Source organism: Oncorhynchus gorbuscha, linkage group LG15 (assembly GCF_021184085.1).
Source record: "Oncorhynchus gorbuscha isolate QuinsamMale2020 ecotype Even-year linkage group LG15, OgorEven_v1.0, whole genome shotgun sequence".
Classification (NCBI taxonomy): Eukaryota; Metazoa; Chordata; class Actinopteri; order Salmoniformes; family Salmonidae; genus Oncorhynchus; species Oncorhynchus gorbuscha.
The window spans coordinates 74124903-74144863 of NC_060187.1; the positions used below are offsets into that span (position 1 = coordinate 74124903).

The following is a 19961-nucleotide window of genomic DNA, read 5'->3' on the forward strand; positions in this document are numbered from 1 at the left end:
TCGAGTAGCCTACTATCAATATGCCCCGAGGAGGCGTGGGAAACTGCGAGGGGAGGAATACGCTAACAGGTCTCTCCTCCTGTAATGCGGCACGAGGAGGGAAGACATCCTTAGCAACAGAGCAACAAGGGAGAGGTTTCCCGTCTTCTCATCTATATAAAAATACAGAGTAAATGTATAGTAAAAAAAATCTGCAAGTCCCTGGTGGTGGTGTAGGCAGAAAATGCATGCGATATGTTATGCAATAATTTAGCCTCTAGTTTAATAAGCTACATTATTTCACAAATAATGCCCTAGTTAGCCTATATTTGAGTGACCAAGAATTTAGGGAAATTAATTTCAAATGGGAATTATGATTTCCCATTTTCAAGTATATGATAAAAAGGTTCATGATGCAGTCAACCCCCCTTTTCTTTTGAATGTTGCCACTTTCCGAGATAAAGGAAATAAATCTGACACTATTGAAAAACTGTCTTTGAAAGGTCCCCTCCCTCATCCATCCTGCAGCTAGACCTCCTTTGGCCAAGAATATATCAATAGAGTTACTTTCATTATAAAACGATAGGCCACAGATTAGCATGCAACAATGGTTCTAAACAATAGGCTACAGCATGGTTGATGTTGCGGCACTTGTTAGGAGGTTGAATGATTTTGTCTACCATTGCCTGCAGAAAGGTGCAACGTCAGCAAAAGAGGTGTGCTGCAAAACCATTAGAACTGCGCTACTGGGACGAGACCGTGCCAGTGATTGACAGTGGGAAAAGTTGGAACACAATACACAATTACCCATGTACATCACTTTATTTCAGTGTGGAAATATTACAATTTAAAATAGTCAGTCAATATCGCTTGTTAATGTGTCTATCACGTATGACAGGTGTAATTATAGCCTACAATTAAAACAACCCTACTGCATCAACCAATTTTGTCCTCAAAATAATGTCGCTGTAGATTCATTCATATAGAAAAAAAGAGAAAAGCAAAAAAAGATGCCAAGAGAACATATCAGCAGGATGGAATTTAAAAAAAGGAGCCTCGTGCTCTGGGAGACGGCCATAGTAGCACTCCACAGTCCGATGCTGCCGCCTGGTGGCGAGACTTCACATCACTTGGGACCTGAGAGCAGATAGGTGTCATGATGAGATGTATAGGTGTCATGATGAGATGTATTGGTTTCATAAATACAAATGATATACACAAATCAGACATTTGATAAAGTCCAACATGGAAATGAAAACAATGATAGATGATTTTTACTTGTCACAGCCCCTGCCTCTGCCTCAGGTACTCCAGCAGGCCTGAGAAATGAACATGGGAAACAGGTAAACCACCACTTGGCCAGTGATTAAAAAGTATACAGTACCAAACCAAGCCATCTAAACCCTAAAACATAGGGGGGAAATGTATTAAAGATCAAACCGAGTACTGAAGCTTCTAACTGTTAAGAATATTCTAAAAGCTCCTCTCATTAAGAGTCTAGAGATAACACTTTAATAGCCTTACAATGAACTCAGTCAAGGTCTTCTCTGCCATGTTTAATCAACACTAGCTCTTCTTTGCCCAACTTACCGTGACTTCGGACTTGATTTACATGGGCATTTCCGGCCTGCAGAGAGAGCGAGAGAAATTAGTGTGAAATAGCTACTATGATGGAAAGCTGATATACTCTGAGGATAGCTTGAGTTGACAGGACTCTCTCCATCCTAGATGTCAATGACACATGCCTGCTAAACTAGCACTGGAATGACGATACCGCCTGCTAAACTAGCACTGGAATGAAGATACCGCCTGCTAAACTAGCACTGGAATGAAGATACCGCCTGCTAACCTAGCCCTGGAATGAAGATGCCGTCTGCTAAACTAGCCCTGGAATGAAGATGCCGCCTGCTAAACTAGCACTGGAATGAAGATGCCGCCTGCTAAACTAGCACTGAAATGAAGATGCCGCCTGCTAAACTAGCACTGGAATGAAGATGCCGCCTGCTAAACTAGCACTGGAATGAAGATGCCGCCTGCTAAACTAGCACTGAAATGAAGATGCCGCCTGCTAAACTAGCACTGGAATGAAGATACCGCCTGCTAAACTAGCACTGGAATGAAGATACCGCCTGCTAAACTAGCACTGGAATGAAGATGCCGCCTGCTAAACTAGCACTGGAATGAAGATGCCGCCTGCTAAACTAGCACTGGAATGAAGATACCGCCTGCTAAACTAGCACTGGAATGAAGATACCGCCTGCTAAACTAGCACTGGAATGAAGATACAGCCTGCTAAACTAGCACTGGAATGAAGATACCGCCTGCTAAACTAGCACTGGAATGAAGATACCGCCTGCTAAACTAGCACTGGAATGAAGATACCGCCTGCTAAACTAGCACTGGAATGAAGATACCGCCTGCTAAACTAGCACTGGAATGAAGATACCACCTGCTAAACTAACACTGGAATGAAGATACCGCCTGCTGAATTAGCCCTGGAATGAAGATACCGCCCGCTAAACTAGCACTGGAATGAAGATACCGCCTGCTAAACTAGCACTGGAATGAAGATACCGCCTGCTAAACTAGCACTGGAATGAAGATACTTCAGTAATTGATGTGTATAGAAGTTGGAATATTACATAATTTTACAAGACCCTATCCAGTAAAACATATACAAACTGCTTGATTATTCTAAATGATTATTTGTACAGCTTGGACAGAACACTAAAGACCCAAAGCCTTCTCTTTGCACATGTGCAGTAGCAGGAGGGGGCATTCCCTCTGTCCCCTGTGATATCTATGACTAATGTATGGGCTGATTAATGTAATGGATGCCTGGAGTCAGAGTTAGGGTGGGTGGAGGTCTCCAGCTATGCCTGGGATGGGGTGGATGAGGGCAAGGGCAGGAGATAAGGAGGGAGGGGACAAGGCTGCATAGTGTTCAGGCCAGTTTTAGTCAGTGCCCTAGATTTGAAGATGTCTACAGGGTAGAGAGGTGTTGGGTGTCCTGGGCGTTGTGCAAGGCATGTTGGCCGGCATGCCAGCAAGTAACTGAGCCCAGGCTTGTTTATGGGGTGGCAGGGTAGCCTAGTGGTTAGAGCATTGGACTAGTAACCGAAAGGTTGCAAGTTCAAATCCCTGAGCTGACAAGGTACAAAATCGTTCTGCCCCTGAACAGGCAGTTAACCCACTGTTCCTAGGCAGTCATTGAAAATAAGAATTTGTTCTTAACTGACTTGCCTAGTAAAATAAAGGTTCAATTAAATAAAAATATAAGGACTGGACTGGTAAAGAGGGGCTGTCCAATGGATCAACATGTTGAACAGTGCAGATCTACAATAATATGGAATGAGATTGGTACAGTAGAAATAAACTTATGGGACTAATCACATTTTATTTCAATGGAAGTGTAATACTTCAAATGGTGTTGGGCCGACAGACTTACTGACGATGAGGACAATGCCCATGACAAACAGTACCACAGCGAAGATCAGTCCACCGATCCTCAGAGATTCATAGTCTGAAACAGAAATACATTTTTATCCCTACACACTAAGGCCCACTACTGCAGAATATGTGCACAGCACAGTGTAACTTAAAACATCTAATTCAGTACATGCATATGCACTGTACATTCTTAGGGTGGATACAGCATAGCAAAGCTATGCAATTATGACAATCAATCACATTCCTGAGACAATTCAAACATGTGCCTACTGTATATGCCACGATTGATGAATCCATCAGGTTCACATCTATAGATATCTATATTCTGATTAATATTACTGCCTCAAACATGGAAGGCTATTCACTGTAAGAGCTGGATATATCCTATAATGTGTCTGAATGCATAGACCTACTGAAGATAGGATAGAGCAATGAACAGGTTTGATGACAGAATCTCTATTATGGTTGTGATGTGTTTAGAAATGAGACTACAGCAGAGTGGGAGGGACTAGAACGGTTTGCCAGTTGAACTCCGGAAGCGTGGCCCGAAGGGTCAATGTTTTCCGACGCTCCTGGAAAAATGGAGGGAAAACACGAGCCCGTCTTGACCTCCCTGATATTCCCTGAGAAGTGTCACGTTTGCCCCCAGTGGAGTTAGTCCATGACGATCCATCCCCCACTCACCGTAGTGAAACGCAGCGTCATAGTCTGGGAATACATGAAAACCAGATACATTCAGTGAGGGACCGCATTTTGTAGAATGTTATTATTCACAGTTATTCAATCTCCATTGAAATTGCAGCTATAGTATTAAAAAAAAGGACATTAGACCACTTGTCCCATCGCCAGCCAAAGCAGATTGTAGACAGAGCTGCCCATGAGGCCAGATGGAATGCATTGTAAGGGATCCACTGGGAGACTTCTAAAACATTGTGTCCCTAGTGGGAATTACATCTCCTTTAAAATCACACGCATTCATAGTGGTCCCTTTCAATAGAAACTTACACACCATGTTTGGAGCTAAACTAATTCAAAACGTCAACGGGGTTGAGTGTAACTGGAGTGAAAAAGCTGAGTGACCAAAAACTGTGATTTAACTCTGCCAACATGCTCTTTAAAGTGAAATACAATTGGTACAATAATGTTCATTTGAAACAAGAAAATGTTACCTTTTTCATCCATCGTCAATGCTGGAAAACAAAAGACCGAAAGCATTAGTGATTGACAGGCATCAGCTCCGACTGTGTGCTTGGTGTGAACTACGAAGCTTTCATAACTGGTTTGAGGCTCTGTTGACTTTCAGAACTGTAGTCAAGTGTTCCAGAGGTGTACGTTGAATGTCAATAGTGACTACTGTACACATGATAGTAAAGACTGGTTGTGTTCTATGCTTAAAAAAAATGAAATTGTCCACTTGTACTGAAAGTTTAGGAAAGGGGCATGCACTTACAGATTACACCACTGGGTGATGCGATACACAGTGCATGCTTTTAAATACAACCTGGCAACACTCAGGTGGCTCCCTCCTTATAACAGTAAAGGAGAAGCAGCAAAATGCAGTGTACCATAAGCAGCTCTGTTGAAAGCAGTAGAAATGCTAATGCTACAATGATGCAAGACACCAGAGTCCTGATGCATTACTAACCATCCCCACTCTGCAGTCATTTCCTAAGGCCAGTGACCCATGTCAGCTCAGGTAGGTGCTGTTATAAAGCAGACTTCACTGTGTGCACGCGCACGTAGAGCGAGTAACTGTTTGAGAATCAACCAAATGTCACATCGGTCCTCACAATACCATTTAGATTAAGAATCTAAATCACATGGATGTCACACTATCTGGATCACCAAACAACAAATAAATGACTCCTGCTTTGTTTAGTACAGAAGTAATAGAACCACTTCTAGAAAGTTCCAAAGTGTATTACATTAATCACTGCTCAGCTCTCTAACAACGAAATGCTCCTCTGATTGGCTCATCTTGTATCGGCTGACATTTAAATTCTCTTCTAAAGGATGTCATACAATGACAACCAGAGTCAGCAGGGCTTTTTATGGTGCAGTAGATAAGCCTAATGTCCGACAACCACTTCCGTTTGGTGTCATTCCTCTCCATTACCAGGGGAACTCATATCCTGCCCAAATCACCCTGTTGACTGTGGAGAAAAACTACTAATGTAGCACAATCTGCTCAGGAACAAGTCAGCACAACACAACCCAAAGTGCAGTGTAGGACTGCCTAGCACCACATGCTACTGCAATATGGGAGGCTTGGCTGCACACCAAATGACCGATTACTAAAATCCTTCACATGAGAAAAAGGCTAATCCTGGCCAGGAAAGCAAAGGCTCTTTCTTACACCAGTCTCGATGAGCCCATTTCAAATGAACTGGATTTAATCATAACTTGAAATCCTTACACAATAGTATTTAAATAAATATAGTTGTGCAATATGTAAGTACAGACAGAGCAAAGCTGGTCATACTCTAGGGCAGGGGTATCAAACCCAATCTATGGAGGGCCTAGTGTCTGCTGGTCTTTGCTTTTTCCTTTCAATTAAAGACCTAGACAACCAGGCGAGGGGAGTTCTTAACTAATTAGAGTTGAGTGAAAACCCACAGACACTCGGCCCTCCATGAAATGAGTTCGACACATGTGCTCTATGGCAGAGTTTCCTGACACCCCAATGAGGAGATATTTCAATCAGCTGTGTAGTGCACCAAAATGTGCACCCAGGGGAGACCCCCAGACTGAGTTTGATGAAAAGCTTCTCTAGTGCAACTGACCAGACAATAACAAATATGGCTGTGCATTCATAGTGCCCATTCCAAAACAGACACCGTGTTTCTCATTCCTTTATGACAACACTGAGGTATCCAATAAAACAAACTTACCTGACATGTCCCTGCCTATAGATGACCCTGTTAGTATAGACAGACCAGTTCATTCTTTAAATCACTGGCACTCTTAAGACACTACAAGTTCTAAAATATGACACTACAAACTTTCCTTTATCACACTGCAGTGTCTCCCCTACATGCATTGGCTAACACTGTAAAATAATAAATCAAATATATATGCCCCAGGAACACCCCCTTCCTAACTCTGCTGAAAAACACTGCATTGTGAATGACCTTTCCAGTTTCTCTACAGACAGCCATACTCTAGGACAGGTTTCCCCCCCACCAGACATTTCACACTTTTGTTTTAACCCTAAATGGGCACACCTGGTTCGTCAACTAATCTAGTCAACTAATCATCAAGCCTTTGACTAATTGAATAAGGTGTGCCCATTTAGGGTTAAAACAAAAGTGTGAAATGTCTGGTGGGGGGTGGGGCAGCGGAGAGAGTTGGGAAACCCTGTTCTAGAGTATGGCTGTCTTGAAGCCCCGGACAAAAACACCAAATTCAACTCATCGAGGATTCAATGATTAGTTGACAAGTTGAATCAGGTTTGTTAGTCCAGGGCTACAGTACAAATGTGTACTGTAAAAAACAAGGGGTTATTCGAGGACTGGAGCTGGGAAACACTGCTCTAGGGCAACTGATAAGCCAACAACAAAGATGGCCATGCATACTGTGTCCATTCCAAGGCAGACAGACTGCATTTCTCATTCCTTTAACACAACTGAGGCATCCAATATGCACTGCAAACTTACCTGGCATCTCCCTGCCAAATCCTGACCCTGTTAGTACAGACAGACCAGCTCATTCTTTAATCACCGGCACTCTGAATAAAACATTACACTTCCCTCAACCACACTGTGAACGCTCCTCAGTCACCATTCAAGTGCTGGGGTCAAGTATTTGAGAGAGAAGCTCAAACAAGAAAAAGAGTGAAAGGAAAAAAGCTCACCCAAAGCAGGAGGAACACAGGAGCAGAATGCCACCAACAGAGAGAGATCCATGTCACCTGGAGACAAAGGGAAACAACCACCAGAAACATGACAAGACCGAAAGCAAATACTTTATTTGAGAACCAAGTTCAATCCCCTGGGGGGACTCAAGTTGATACATGACAATTACATATTTCAAGCATAACGTAATGGAAAGACTTCTGGGCTCATAATGAGGAAACATAACAGGCTTACACAGTTGAATCCTACAGATGAAGAACCATATATGTGACAATTTTTCCATTTTAAGTTATTTTTATATTATTAATTGTGTGTACCACATTAGGTGTTTTATGGTTGACAAATAATTCACCATACCCATATCTTCCAACAACAATTGATATTTTTTTGTTATTTCAAAAAATCATTTTGTTATTGCCGTTTTAATTTTTAGAATGTGGAAGAACAGTATATCTCCAATGATGATCTCAGTTTGTGGAAGAACAGTATATCTCCAATGATGATTTCAGTTTGTGGAAGAACAGTATATCTCCAATGATGATTTCAGTTTGTGGAAGAACAGTATATCTCCAGTGATGATCTCAGTTTGTGGAAGAACAGTATATCTCCAGTGATGATCTCAGTTTGTGGAAGAACAGTATATCTCCAATGATGATTTCAGTTTGTGGAAGAACAGTATATCTCCAATGATGATTTCAGTTTGTGGAAGAACAGTATATCTCCAGTGATGATCTCAGTTTGTGGAAGAACAGTATATCTCCAATGATGATTTCAGTTTGTGGAAGAACAGTATATCTCCAGTGATGATCTCAGTTTGTGGAAGAACAGTATATCTCCGGTGATGATTTCAGTTTGTGGAAGAACAGTATATCTCCAGTGATGATCTCAGTTTGTGGAAGAACAGTATATCTCCGATGATTTCAGTTTGTGGAAGAACAGTATATCTCCAGTTTGTGATGATTTCAGTTTGTGGAAGAACAGTATATCTCCAGTGATGATTTCAGTTTGTGGAAGAACAGTATATCTCCAGTGATGATTTCAGTTTGTGGAAGAACAGTATATCTCCAGTGATGATTTCAGTTTGTGGAAGAACAGTATATCTCCAGTGATGATTTCAGTTTGTGGAAGAACAGTATATCTCCAGTGATGATTTCAGTTTGTGGAAGAACTCCGGTGATGATTTCAGTTTGTGGAAGAACAGTATATCTCCAGTGATGATTTCAGTTTGTGGAAGAACAGTATATCTCCAGTGATGATTTCAGTTTGTGGAAGAACAGTATATCTCCAGTGATGATCTCAGTTTGTGGAAGAACAGTATATCTCCGGTGATGATTTCAGTTTGTGGAAGAACAGTATATCTCCGGTGATGATTTCAGTTTGTGGAAGAACAGTATATCTCCAGTGATGATTTCAGTTTGTGGAAGAACAGTATATCTCCAGTGATGATTTCAGTTTGTGGAAGAACAGTATATCTCCAGTGATGATTTCAGTTTGTGGAAGAACAGTATATCTCCAGTGATGATTTCAGTTTGTGGAAGAACAGTATATCTCCAGTGATGATTTCAGTTTGTGGAAGAACAGTATATCTCCAGTGATGATCTCAGTTTGTGGAAGAACAGTATATCTCCAGTGATGATCTCAGTTTGTGGAAGAACAGTATATCTCCAATGATGATCTCAGTTTGTGGAAGAACAGTATATCTCCAGTGATGATCTCAGTTTGTGGAAGAACAGTTTATCTCCAATGATGATTTCAGTTTGTGGAAGAACAGTATATCTCCAGTGATGATCTCAGTTTGTGGAAGAACAGTATATCTCCAGTGATGATCTCAGTTTGTGGAAGAACAGTATATCTCCAGTGATGATCTCAGTTTGTGGAAGAACAGTATATCTCCAGTGATGATTTCAGTTTGTGGAAGAACAGTATATGTGACATTTTGCATGACTCTTGTAAGATGTCCTTTTTTAACACCTGATATGTTTTAAGTACTTTCAAGTACAGATGCCCTTCATGTAAATAACTTAAATGCAATATGTAGTTAATTCATTTGTATGGAGGTTCATTTAGAGGTGGTCTATCAACTATAGCACTGATGACTTTTCTTAAAAGTTGAGTCATGAAATAGTCAAATTTAAAATGAAGCCCTCAAATGTGAACATACCATAGAATAACTACAAAAATAGAATACAATTAAATGAATTCAAATCAAAACAAGCACAACTTGTACATATCAAATATGGATCAATGTGATGTGCCAATATGCATGTCCATTATGCAGGTCAACTAAGGTCAATATTACATAACATTCAGAAAACCATTCTCTTTGCGTTTAACACTATGATCAGCAATTAAATTGTGAATTGCGTTAAACCCATGCATGCTAAAGGCAAGACATGTCCTTCTGTACCGAGGTGACGGCAGTAAATAAGTATCAACTGCTTGGAGTTCATGCTAAATGTGGTGACAGAGACGTACTGCATATTGTAATGAATAAAAGAAGGGAATCAAGATCAAATGAACACTCACATACTGTGTGTGATGACTTATTTGTTTTTAATTCATCCAGATTAAAAAAGGTTCAAATGATCACACACAAAATCATTCTCAACATAACACATTGTACATAACATTTTCTACACGAGGAACATTTTAAAATTCAATTAATTCAATATATTGTGCTGGTTCAAATCATACACAAATTGACTCACATAGAAAACACATTTAATTTCCTACAATAGGGGTGACATGTCTTCTGAAATGTATTCAGATTCAACATACTATACATGTTCAGGGGATCATAAACTCACAGAAAAAAAACTTAATTATGTAGCTTGGTTTAACAACAAATGATTCACTCTGCAGTGATTTATAAAAAGAGCGTGCAGCAGCTGGCAAGTAGTTGAGCAGGTCATCAGATCTTGGTACTTGTTTTTTTTGATGGGCAGAGGACTCTCATATGCTCTACGGTAGTGGCTTGCAAAATAGGGAGGTTGAGGTGTAGCTCCTTGTTTTGGTTTGGAGATCAGTCACGATTTCCATCCCTCAAATAGACTGTGGCTCTGTCTGGCGTACAGATTCCAAGGATCCTCACCTGAAATTAGAACAGAAACATTTTAAGTTCCTGACATCAACAAACAACTTTCACAGTCAAGCATTAGGATATTTTATTGTTAGAACAACATGTTGCATGTTGATGGGATGTTGGAAAACTATTCTCTGTGCAATACCGGTGACTTTTAACCACCTCACTGAGGTGGTCTGTAGTCCAGCTGGTCGCTTGAGGACAGAATCTGGGACGTGCCTGAAGACTTCACATTGCATCCTCATCGCCTTAAATGGTTTTGCATCAACTATCATCTTTGAAACATCATCAGGTGTATGAAGGACTGACACCTCTTCTCGATGGTGGCAAAAGATCCATCACAAGGAAGAAAAGAATGACCAGAGACCATGAACTTCTGCTCAACTTGGATAGAGTAACCCATAGAGACGAGCATCGACATCAGATTGAGCATCCGCCAGTTGTTATTCTGCCCACAGCATCTGTCACTGAAGATGATCAACTTGCGCACCTCTGGTTTGGTGAGTGGCGTAAATTCCGTCTTCACCCACTTCAACATGCAGCTTGCCACCTCAATGGACCCCCCAGTGTGCAATCCCTGTAGGATACAGTGTTACATATAACTAGCTAGCTACTGTAGCCATGTCGAATCATCCGGTGGATGGAGAAAAAGTAGCTAGCTATGTTTCTTCTATAATCTAGCAATAACATTTGTAATGATAATGTATAAGTTAGTAGCCAACGAACTTTAGCTAATATGTTTTCTCTAGTTACAAATGAGACAACCCAGAACATACGTTAGTTACTATACTCTATAGCTAGCTAGCTTGATTGTTTAATATACGGTTCTTCCACATACCTCTTTTGGACAGCTTTACCCAGTTTTTTCTTGACCCTTACGATTTGTATAGGGTTTTTCCGCATCCAGATCTTCATTTGCCTGTCTTTCCATTCTTTTAGTTTAGTTTTACGTTTCTTTCCCAGATTTCGGCGATTTTCATCAGCAACAGAAAGGTTGTGCGCTTGTCCGTCCATTCTGAGTGGTGCACATAAACGGTTATTCCACGAGAGCCTATCTTTAAATTTAAAATGATGGTTAATTCGAGCGTGGAAAGCTTGTGAAACCGGTTCACTATTGAAAAAGGGTGTCCAATAATGATTTTTCATGTATCTCTTTTTGTACATTTTTTAAATGTCACATATATGGTTCTTTGTCTGTAGGATTCAGTTGTCCTGGCCAGAGGAGTGTTGAAGTTCTCCCACCACCAGTGTCTGACAGGTCTGGTTGTGGGAGAAATAGGTGCAGATCCCAGTGGTTTAACATCAGCCTTGTTACTGAACACATACAGCTTTGTATCGGAGGGGACCAGCAGAGCTAGTCACAACACCCTGCAACTTTAACACTTCACTATCAAAGAAAGCACTGTTCTTGAAATCACACCCATCTCTCTCAAGAAATGAAACTACAGGGGAAAGGTACATCTATAGAGTTATTCTTGACTTCACATTCCTTGTTTGTGCCCCTGACCGTGGGGAGGAATTAAACATTGAGGTGACGCGTTCAAATAATCCCAACATCTTGTGATCTTATAGCTGACCTGCTATGGAGGCCATGGTCTGTTGCTGCGAGACTTAAAGAGATCATGGGAGAACTGGTTATGTTTTTAGCTCCTGACTCGGGGTAAGGGAAGAGGGGGCTATTTCAGTCTCTGCACCGTAGAACATGGGTGTCCTGACCTGGCAGTATTGGGGTGCAGGGAAGACAGACCCGGGTTGAGTTGCACTTGATATTTGGTCAGTGGGTTAAAGACATACAGTGCCTTCAGAAAGTATTTACACCACTTTACTTTTTCTGCATTTTGTTAAGTTACAAAGTGGGGTTAACATTTATTTAATTGTAATGTGTTGTCAACGATCTACACAAAATACTATGTAATGTCAAAGTGGAAGACAAATTATAACATTTGTAAAAAAAATAATAATTGTGAAATAAATTACTATTATATCTTGATTAGGTAAGTATTCAAACCCCTAACTCAATAAATGTTAGAATCACCATTCACAGCAATTACAGCTGAGTGTCTTTCTCAGTACATATCTAAGAGTTATCTGCATCTGGATTGTACAACATTTGCCCAATATTATTTTCAACATTCTTCAAGCTCTGTCCAATTGGTTGTTGGTTATGGCTAGACAACCATTTTCAGGTCTTGCCATAGATTTTCAAGTAGATTTAAGTCAAAACTGTAACTTGGCCACTCAGGAACATATACTTTCTTCTAGGTAAGCAACTCCAGTGTAGATTTGGCCTTGTGTTTTAGGTTACCGTTTTGCTGAAAGCTGAATTCATCGCCCAGTGTCTGGTGTAAAGCAGACAACCAGGTTTCCACTAGAATTTTGCCTGTGCTTTGCTCCATTCCATTAATTTTTTATCCTTTAAAGCTCCCTAGTCCTAAACGATTATAAGCATACCCATAACATGATACAGCCACCATTATGCTTGAAAATATAGAGAGTGGTATTCAGTAATGTGCTGTATTGGATTTGCCCCAAACATAACATGTTGTATTCATGACAAAAAGTGAAATGCTTTGCCACATTCTTTGCTGTATTACTTTAGTGCCTTGTTGCAAACAGGATTATGTTTTGGAACATGTTTATTCTGTACAGGCTTCCTTCTTTTCACTGTCAATTAGGTTAATATTGTGGAATAACCACAATGATGTTGATCCATCCCCAGTTCTCCCCTACTGTATCACAGCCATTAAGCTCTGTAACTGTTTTAAAGTCACTACTGGCCTCATGGTGAAATCCCTGAGCGGTTTCCTTCCTGAGTTGGAACGACACCTGCATCTTTGTAGTGACTGGGTGTATTGATACACCATCCAAAGTGTAATAAATAACTTCACCGTGCTCAAAGGGATATTCATCATCTGCTTTTAATTTATTTAGAAATGTTTTGACCCATCTACCAATAGATGCCCTTCTTTGCGAGGCATTGGAAAACTTCCCTGGTCTTTGTGTTTGAATCTGTGTTTGATATTCACTCCCAGCGACTGAGGGACTTTACAGATTATTGTATGTGTGGGTTAGAGAGAGGAGGTTGACATTAAAAAAATCATGTTAAACACTATTATTACACACAGAGTGAGTCCATGCAACTTGTTAAGCACATTTTACACTCCTGAACTTATTTAGGCTTGCCATAACAAAGCAGTTGAATAATTATTGACTCAAGACATTTCCGCTTTTCATCTTTTATTAATTTCTTTGAATCTTTTATATTTATTTTTTATTTTTAGAAAAACATAATTCCACTGACATTATATCATTAAATCTAAGTTTCATCCAATTGAAATGCAGGCTGTAACAACAACATTTGGAAAATGTCAAGGGGTGTGAATACTTTTTGAAGGCACTGTAACTCAGCAGTTTTTTTTCTCAGCTGGAATGTGCAGTCACTGCTCACGACGGTATGCCGCATACCGCTACAGTTTGTTTTTCACACATAGGCCATTCTTTCTACAGATGTTCCTCCAAGCCCTTCTAGATTTTCACATCAAGTGTTAACTGGCCGTGGCTCTTAAACCAAACTCCCAGCCTGGAGTGTTGTTTGTGGAGGCATTGGCACCCTGGGCAGAAAGTGTCCTGAGTTTTGTTACAGACAGCAGATAAGCCTAAATGTTTCTTTAAACAAAATCTTGTTTGTTGGAGTGCTGCAGAAGAATGTACTCACCTGACACTGATCTCTAGGGAACTGTGAGTATATTTGATTCATGTGCAGAACATGATTGTGCGATTTTGGAAGAATTGAACGGTGAACATACAAATTAGCCATATTATATATCTAATTATGTATTCATTACATCACCTGTCAGATTAAGTCAATGTCCTCGGGACTTCTGTACAACTGAAATATTATAATTAAGAACTACTCCGGCAGCAGATGAGGTGACAGAACTCATACTATACATTATGTAGATTTCCGTATGAAGAAATACCATACAGTAATGGGCATCAGATAGCCGTCACTGTAGTTAACATAATCATTTGACATAGCCATTAAAACGATTAGCCCCAATGACTCTGATCAGACCCCATCTTTTGGCACAGACCCTATCTGTTCCATCCCTAGCCCAAGGCATAGAAAAGCTGTTCCCATACGGCGACTATAACTATTCATACTTATGGTCTCTGAGTTGGAGCAGTGTGGCATGGTTTAGAGAGATACAGGGTTTGAAACAGTCAAACCAGGGCTTAAGAACAGGACTAACAACAAAGGACTGCCAATCAATATCTTAATCTGCCAAATGCTGCAAGAGTTATAGCAAAGGCCAATAATCATGTTTGTTACAGCATTCTACTTTAAAGTAGACTAGGCTCACCCTCAAGTAAACAAAGTTTAAACTAAGTTATTCTTAGAAAATACTTTTAACCCCAGTCATGGTTTTCATCTAGCCCATTAGCCACTTCTCATGCCTAGAGAGTTGTGAGGTTATTGCACTTTGCCTGAACTGAAAAGGACAAATACAAAGTAAGAAAAGTAGACCTACCTACTACAACCACTGAAACTGTTAAGCCAGTCAGTTTTGAAAAGTTATGGCACAGCAGGCCTACGACAACTGGTGGCCTGCGACTGAATTTGGCTCGCGGGTGATTTTATTTGACCACCCAAGTTTTCTGAGCAAAGAAGAAAAAGTATTTAAAATTAGTTTTATTGGACATAAAATACTGTAAAAACTAAAGCAAATCAGCTCCAAGTGATTTTAATTTTGTAAATCTCATCCAAAGTATTCCCACGCATAATGAAGAGATATGTGACCATATATAAATTTAAGCAAGGTTTGAAATTATGTTTACCTCAAATATTATACACTACATGACCAAAGGTATGTGGACATCTGCTCTTTGAACATCTCAGTCCAAAATCATGGGAATTAATAGGGTGTTGGCTCCCCCTTTGCTGCTATAACAGCCTCCACTCTTCTGGGAAGGCTTTCCACTAAATGCTGGAACATTGCTGCGGGGACTTGCTTTCACTCAGCCACAAAAGCATTAGTGAGGTCGGGCATAGATTTTGGGCAATTAGGCCTGGCTCGCAGTCAGAGTTTCAATTCATCCCAAGGGTGTTCGATGGGGTTGAGGTCAGGGCTCTGTGCAGGCCAGTCAAGTTCTTCCACACTGATCTCAACAAACAATTTCTGTATGGACTTCACTTTGTGCACGGGGGCATTGTCATGCTGAAACAGGAAAGAGCATTCCCCAAACTGTTGCCACAAAGGAAGCACAGAATGGAAAGACCTGTGTGTTGTTATTGTTAATACAGACAGAGAAGAGCTCCAACCTCTTAATCATAGCCTCAATTTTGTCCCGCATATTGAATATAGTTGTGGAGAGTCCCTGTAATCCTAGATTCAGATCATACAGACGAGAAAAAACATCACCCAGATAGGCCAGCCGTGTGAGAAACTCCGTCATCATGCAAGCGGTCAGACAAGAGATAATTATGGTCAGTAAAGAGAACTTTAAGCTTGTGTCAATACTTTGCCACTTGATAACCAGCGCACTTCTGCATGTTGTAAAAGTGCTACATGGTCGCTGCCCATATCATTGCATAGTGCAGATAATGGACAAGAGTTCAGGGGCCTTGCTTGAACAAAGTTAACCATTTTCACTGTAGTGTGCAAAACGTATTTCAAGCTGTCAGGCATTCCCTTGGCAGCAAGAGCCTCTCAATGGATGCTGCAGTGTACCCAAGTGGCGTTGAGAGCAACTGCTTGCATGCGCGTTACCACTCCACCATGTCTCCCTGTCATGGCTTTTGCACCATCAGTACAAATACCAACATATCTTGACCACCAAAGAACATTTGATGTCACAAATCTGTCCAATACTTAAAAAATATCCTCTCCCGTTGCCCTGTTTTCCAGTGATTTGCAGAAGAGGATATCTTCCTTAATTGACCCCCCCATAAACGTAATAGACAAATACCAAAAGCTGTGCCAGGCCCGCCACGTCTGTTGACTCATACAGCAGTAACGCGGACACTGCCGCAGATATGGCTTGTATGTGAAGCAGTAATTGTTTTAAAACATCTCCTGCCATGTCACTGATGCGTCGTGAAACAGTGCCGTTTGATGAAGCAATTGTCTGTATAGTTTTTTGGGCCTTTCCCCCCAGCATTGTGCCAGCCATATCCGTGGCAGCAGGAATAATGAAGTCCTCCACAATAGTATGGGGCTTGCCTGCCCTAGCCACTCAGTAGCTCACCATATACGACGCTTCTAGCCCCTTCTTATTAATGGTATCTGTTGCTTATATACATGTCTTACTAATCGAAAGTCATCTTTATTCTCGCTCAAAAAACTCCCTTGGCTTATTTTTCAAATTGGCATGTTTTGTTTCTAAATGCCTGTTTCGTTGAGTTGTGAGATAGTACTTTTAATACACTGTGGCAGAGGAAAAGCACTACTCCCAATATAAGTGAACCCCAAATCAATGTAGTTCTCATCATATTTAATATTTGCGCCTCTTGATGGTCCAATGTCCCTGTCTGTTGTTCGGTACTTTCCCAGGCTGCATCAGATTCACAACTGTCAGCGTCCATGGTAGCTGGGTTAACAACAAATGTAGAATTACTGGTGTTATCATTGGATGTGCTTGTGGAAGTAGGACAACTTGTGTCATCGACAGGTGCAGGTGTAGTACTGCTGGTTGTAGCAGTACTACCAGTAGAGCTGGTATGTGTCTCCATGGACAAGGCCTTACTTTTTAAAAACATTTATCCATTTTTGAGCAAACGGAATGAGCAGCAGCTGCGTTTGGCTACATACGGACCGTTAGTGGAATTCCCACAAGAGAGTAACGGTTAACGTGATTGGATGTTAATTATTTGACTAGGCTAGCTGTATTTGAAATTGTGTTGTTATTCTGCTGAACACTAGATAGTTTCATTTTATTTTTGGCAGTGAAGGCTACGAGGCTACTCAGGCGAGAAAAAAACTCACCAAAATGTATAGCCCGTTGGAAATTATAAATGGACTGTTTGAATATGTGAAGATTTTCAAAATGTTTTTATTTGCATACCACCCCAATAGATCCACAGATGACGCAATCTCAATCGTACTCCACACTGCCCTTTCCCACCTTGACAAAAGGAACACCTATGTGAAAACGCTGTTCATTGACTACAGCTCAGCATTCAACACCATAGTGCCCACAAAGCTCATCACTAAGCTAAGGACCCTGGGTCTAAACACCTCCCTCTGCAACTGGATCCTGGACTTCCTGACGGGCCACCCCCAGGTGGTCAGGGTAGACAACTACAAGTCTGCCACGCTGATCCTCAACACTGGAGCCTCTCACGGGTGCGTGCTTAGTCCCCTCCTGTACGCCCTGTTCAAACACGACTCCAACAACATCACTAAGTTTGCTGACGACACAACAGTAGTAGGTCTGATCGCCGACAACGATGAGACAGCCTATCGGGAGGTCAGAAACCTGGCTGTGTGGTGCCAGGACAACAACCTCTCCCTCACTGTGAGCAAAACAAAGGAGCTGATTGTGGACTACAGAAAAAGGCTGGCCGAACAGGCCCCCATTAACATCGACGGGGTTGTAGTGGAGCGGGTAGAGAGCTTCAAGTTCCCTGGTGTAAAAAAACACACCAAGACAGTTGTGAAGAGGGCACAACACCTTTCCCCCCCTCAGGAGACTGAAAAGATTTGGCATGGGTCCCCAGATCCTCAAAATGTTCTACAGCTGCACCATCAAAAGCATCCTGACCGGTTGCATCACTGCCTGGTACGGCAACTGCTTGGCATCTGGCCGTAAGGCAAAGCTTCCTGCCATCCAGGACCTATATACCAGGCGGTGTGAGAGGAAAGCCCAAAAAATGGTCAAGCGGTACCGGAGCGCCAAGTCTATGACCACAAGGCTCCTTAACAGCTTCTACCCCCAAGCCACAAGACTGCTGAACAATTAATCAAATGGCCACCCAAACTATTTACATTAACACATCCCTCCCTCCATTTGTTTTTACACTGCTGCTACTCGCTGTCATTATCTATGCAGTCACTTCACCCCTACATACATGTACAAATTACCTCGACTAACCTGTACCCCTGCACATTGAATCGGCACCAGTATTCCCTCTATATAGCCTAGTTATTGCTATTTTATTGTGTTAGTTTTGTATACATTTTAACTTTATTTGGTAATACTTTAACTCTTTCTTGAACTGCACTGCTGGTTAAGGGCTTGTAAGTAAGCATTTCACCATAAATTGAAAAAATAGTGAATTTATATTTTGATGTGTGTATTTTCGGTAATTCAGGACTCATCTGTAAAATATACCTTGGTCTCAGTAGGATTCCCTGATAAAGTAAAGGTGAAATAAATAAATACACAATATACGGTCACGTGCTCTCAAAGATATTTAGAAATCGTTTAAATGTAATGATATGGGGAACTTTCTATAGAATAATTGTTCTTAAACCAACGGAAAACATGGCTTACTTGCAAGGCTATTTACATAAATGTAGCAAATTATACAAACTTTAAAGCTATATGCGCACAGGTCAAAAACAGTTTTCTTCCCTAAAACACGTGTTGTTAGTTATTCACATGTTTTAACGGGGAAATTGCCTCTTGGTAAAAGATGTATGGTAAATGAAAACAAATTACCTGTCAGAAGTCCAATTAATGGAAAATAGGTGACTGTGGAGATTAGATGAATAATAAAAAACGCTTAGGTCGCTGCCTTGCCTCCGCTCCTTCAGAAACAATGTTTCTAGTGTTCTAATTTATCGACACAAAAAGTCCGCTTTTGCAAAACTGATAAAACACGATTTAATGAGCGTACTTAATGCAGAAATTAATGAAAATCTGGTCCTGAAATGTTTCTCCTGAAACATCCAGCAAAGTTTTCGTAGTCGGATATATTTGAACGTCTGGCGAGGGAAAGAAGGGGGAGGGGGGTGGGGGTTGGTCTGAGAAGAAATGCAACCTGCCCTCCAGAATTACCCTGCTACTGAGGGGTAAACAACCTTACCACCAACTCTATTTTGATGTTTGTTTTTTTAACACCATTTTCACATTTTCGGACAATTTGTTGTACACCGCGTTCAGTTTAGGGTGTGCACCATCCTAAAACGAAAATACATGCTATAACGCTTGCTTGTTCTGCCCACTACGATTAATTTGCTCCCATTTGAAACGAGAGTCTGTGGTCTATCTTGGGTTAGTTATACAAACATTTGATGATGCTGTATGTGCAACTACAAGCCGGTCCATGGGGGACACGAGTGTATTACCGGGAAGGCACGTCAATCCTAGACAATAGTGCAGATATAGCGCCCACTATCGACTGTTTAGGCTACCCTGTTTAGTCTGTTTAATCAAATACAAAATGTGCGCAGTTATTTGGCATTTTGAGACTATTTTCCATATAATTATTTCACAGTTCAAAACAAGTTTAGCACTGTATGTTAGGTCTGAGTGAGGTAACATTCAGTGGGAGTCAAATTATTTCCTAAGCATGCAGAAAGTGGGGTATGGTCTTTTCTATCTCTAAGGTTGGCCCAGCAGTTGTAAGGTTGGCCCAGCAGTTGTAAGGT

General features: G+C 41.0%; 1 protein-coding gene across 3 annotated transcripts; it reads right to left on the minus strand.

Moving 5' to 3' along the window:
* Positions 1-782: 782 nt before the first annotated feature.
* Positions 783-19377, minus strand: LOC123997994 (FXYD domain-containing ion transport regulator 6-like). 3 transcript variants are annotated; one of them, XM_046302771.1, is made up of 10 exons: positions 19030-19330; positions 7283-7339; positions 7086-7112; positions 6321-6347; positions 4599-4619; positions 4114-4137; positions 3428-3502; positions 1570-1606; positions 1258-1298; positions 783-1116 (listed from the first exon to the last, which is right to left on the minus strand). In XM_046302771.1, exons 2-10 carry the CDS (start codon positions 7332-7334, stop codon positions 1106-1108), a joined length of 315 nt encoding a protein of 104 aa, XP_046158727.1. In that variant the 5' UTR covers positions 7335-7339; positions 19030-19330; the 3' UTR covers positions 783-1105. The 3 variants fall into 3 exon arrangements, with proteins under 3 accessions (XP_046158727.1, XP_046158729.1, XP_046158730.1); XM_046302773.1 differs by lacking the exon at positions 6321-6347 and having other exon boundaries at positions 19030-19328; XM_046302774.1 differs by lacking the exons at positions 6321-6347; positions 7086-7112 and having other exon boundaries at positions 19030-19377.
* Between the last annotated feature and the right edge of the window lie 584 nt (positions 19378-19961).

What these genes read in the sequence shown, in the direction of transcription:
- LOC123997994 (XM_046302771.1), bottom strand. Translation starts at nt 7,334, where the DNA reads ATGGATCTCTCTCTGTTGGTGGCATTCTGCTCCTGTGTTCCTCCTGCT. An exon ending in ATTGACGATGGATGAAAAAG is followed by an intron (nt 4,138 to 4,598) that starts GTAACATTTTCT and finishes ATGTATTCCCAG; the next exon opens with ACTATGACGCTGCGTTTCAC. An exon ending in TGACGCTGCGTTTCACTACG is followed by an intron (nt 3,503 to 4,113) that starts GTGAGTGGGGGA and finishes TTTCTGTTTCAG; the next exon opens with ACTATGAATCTCTGAGGATC.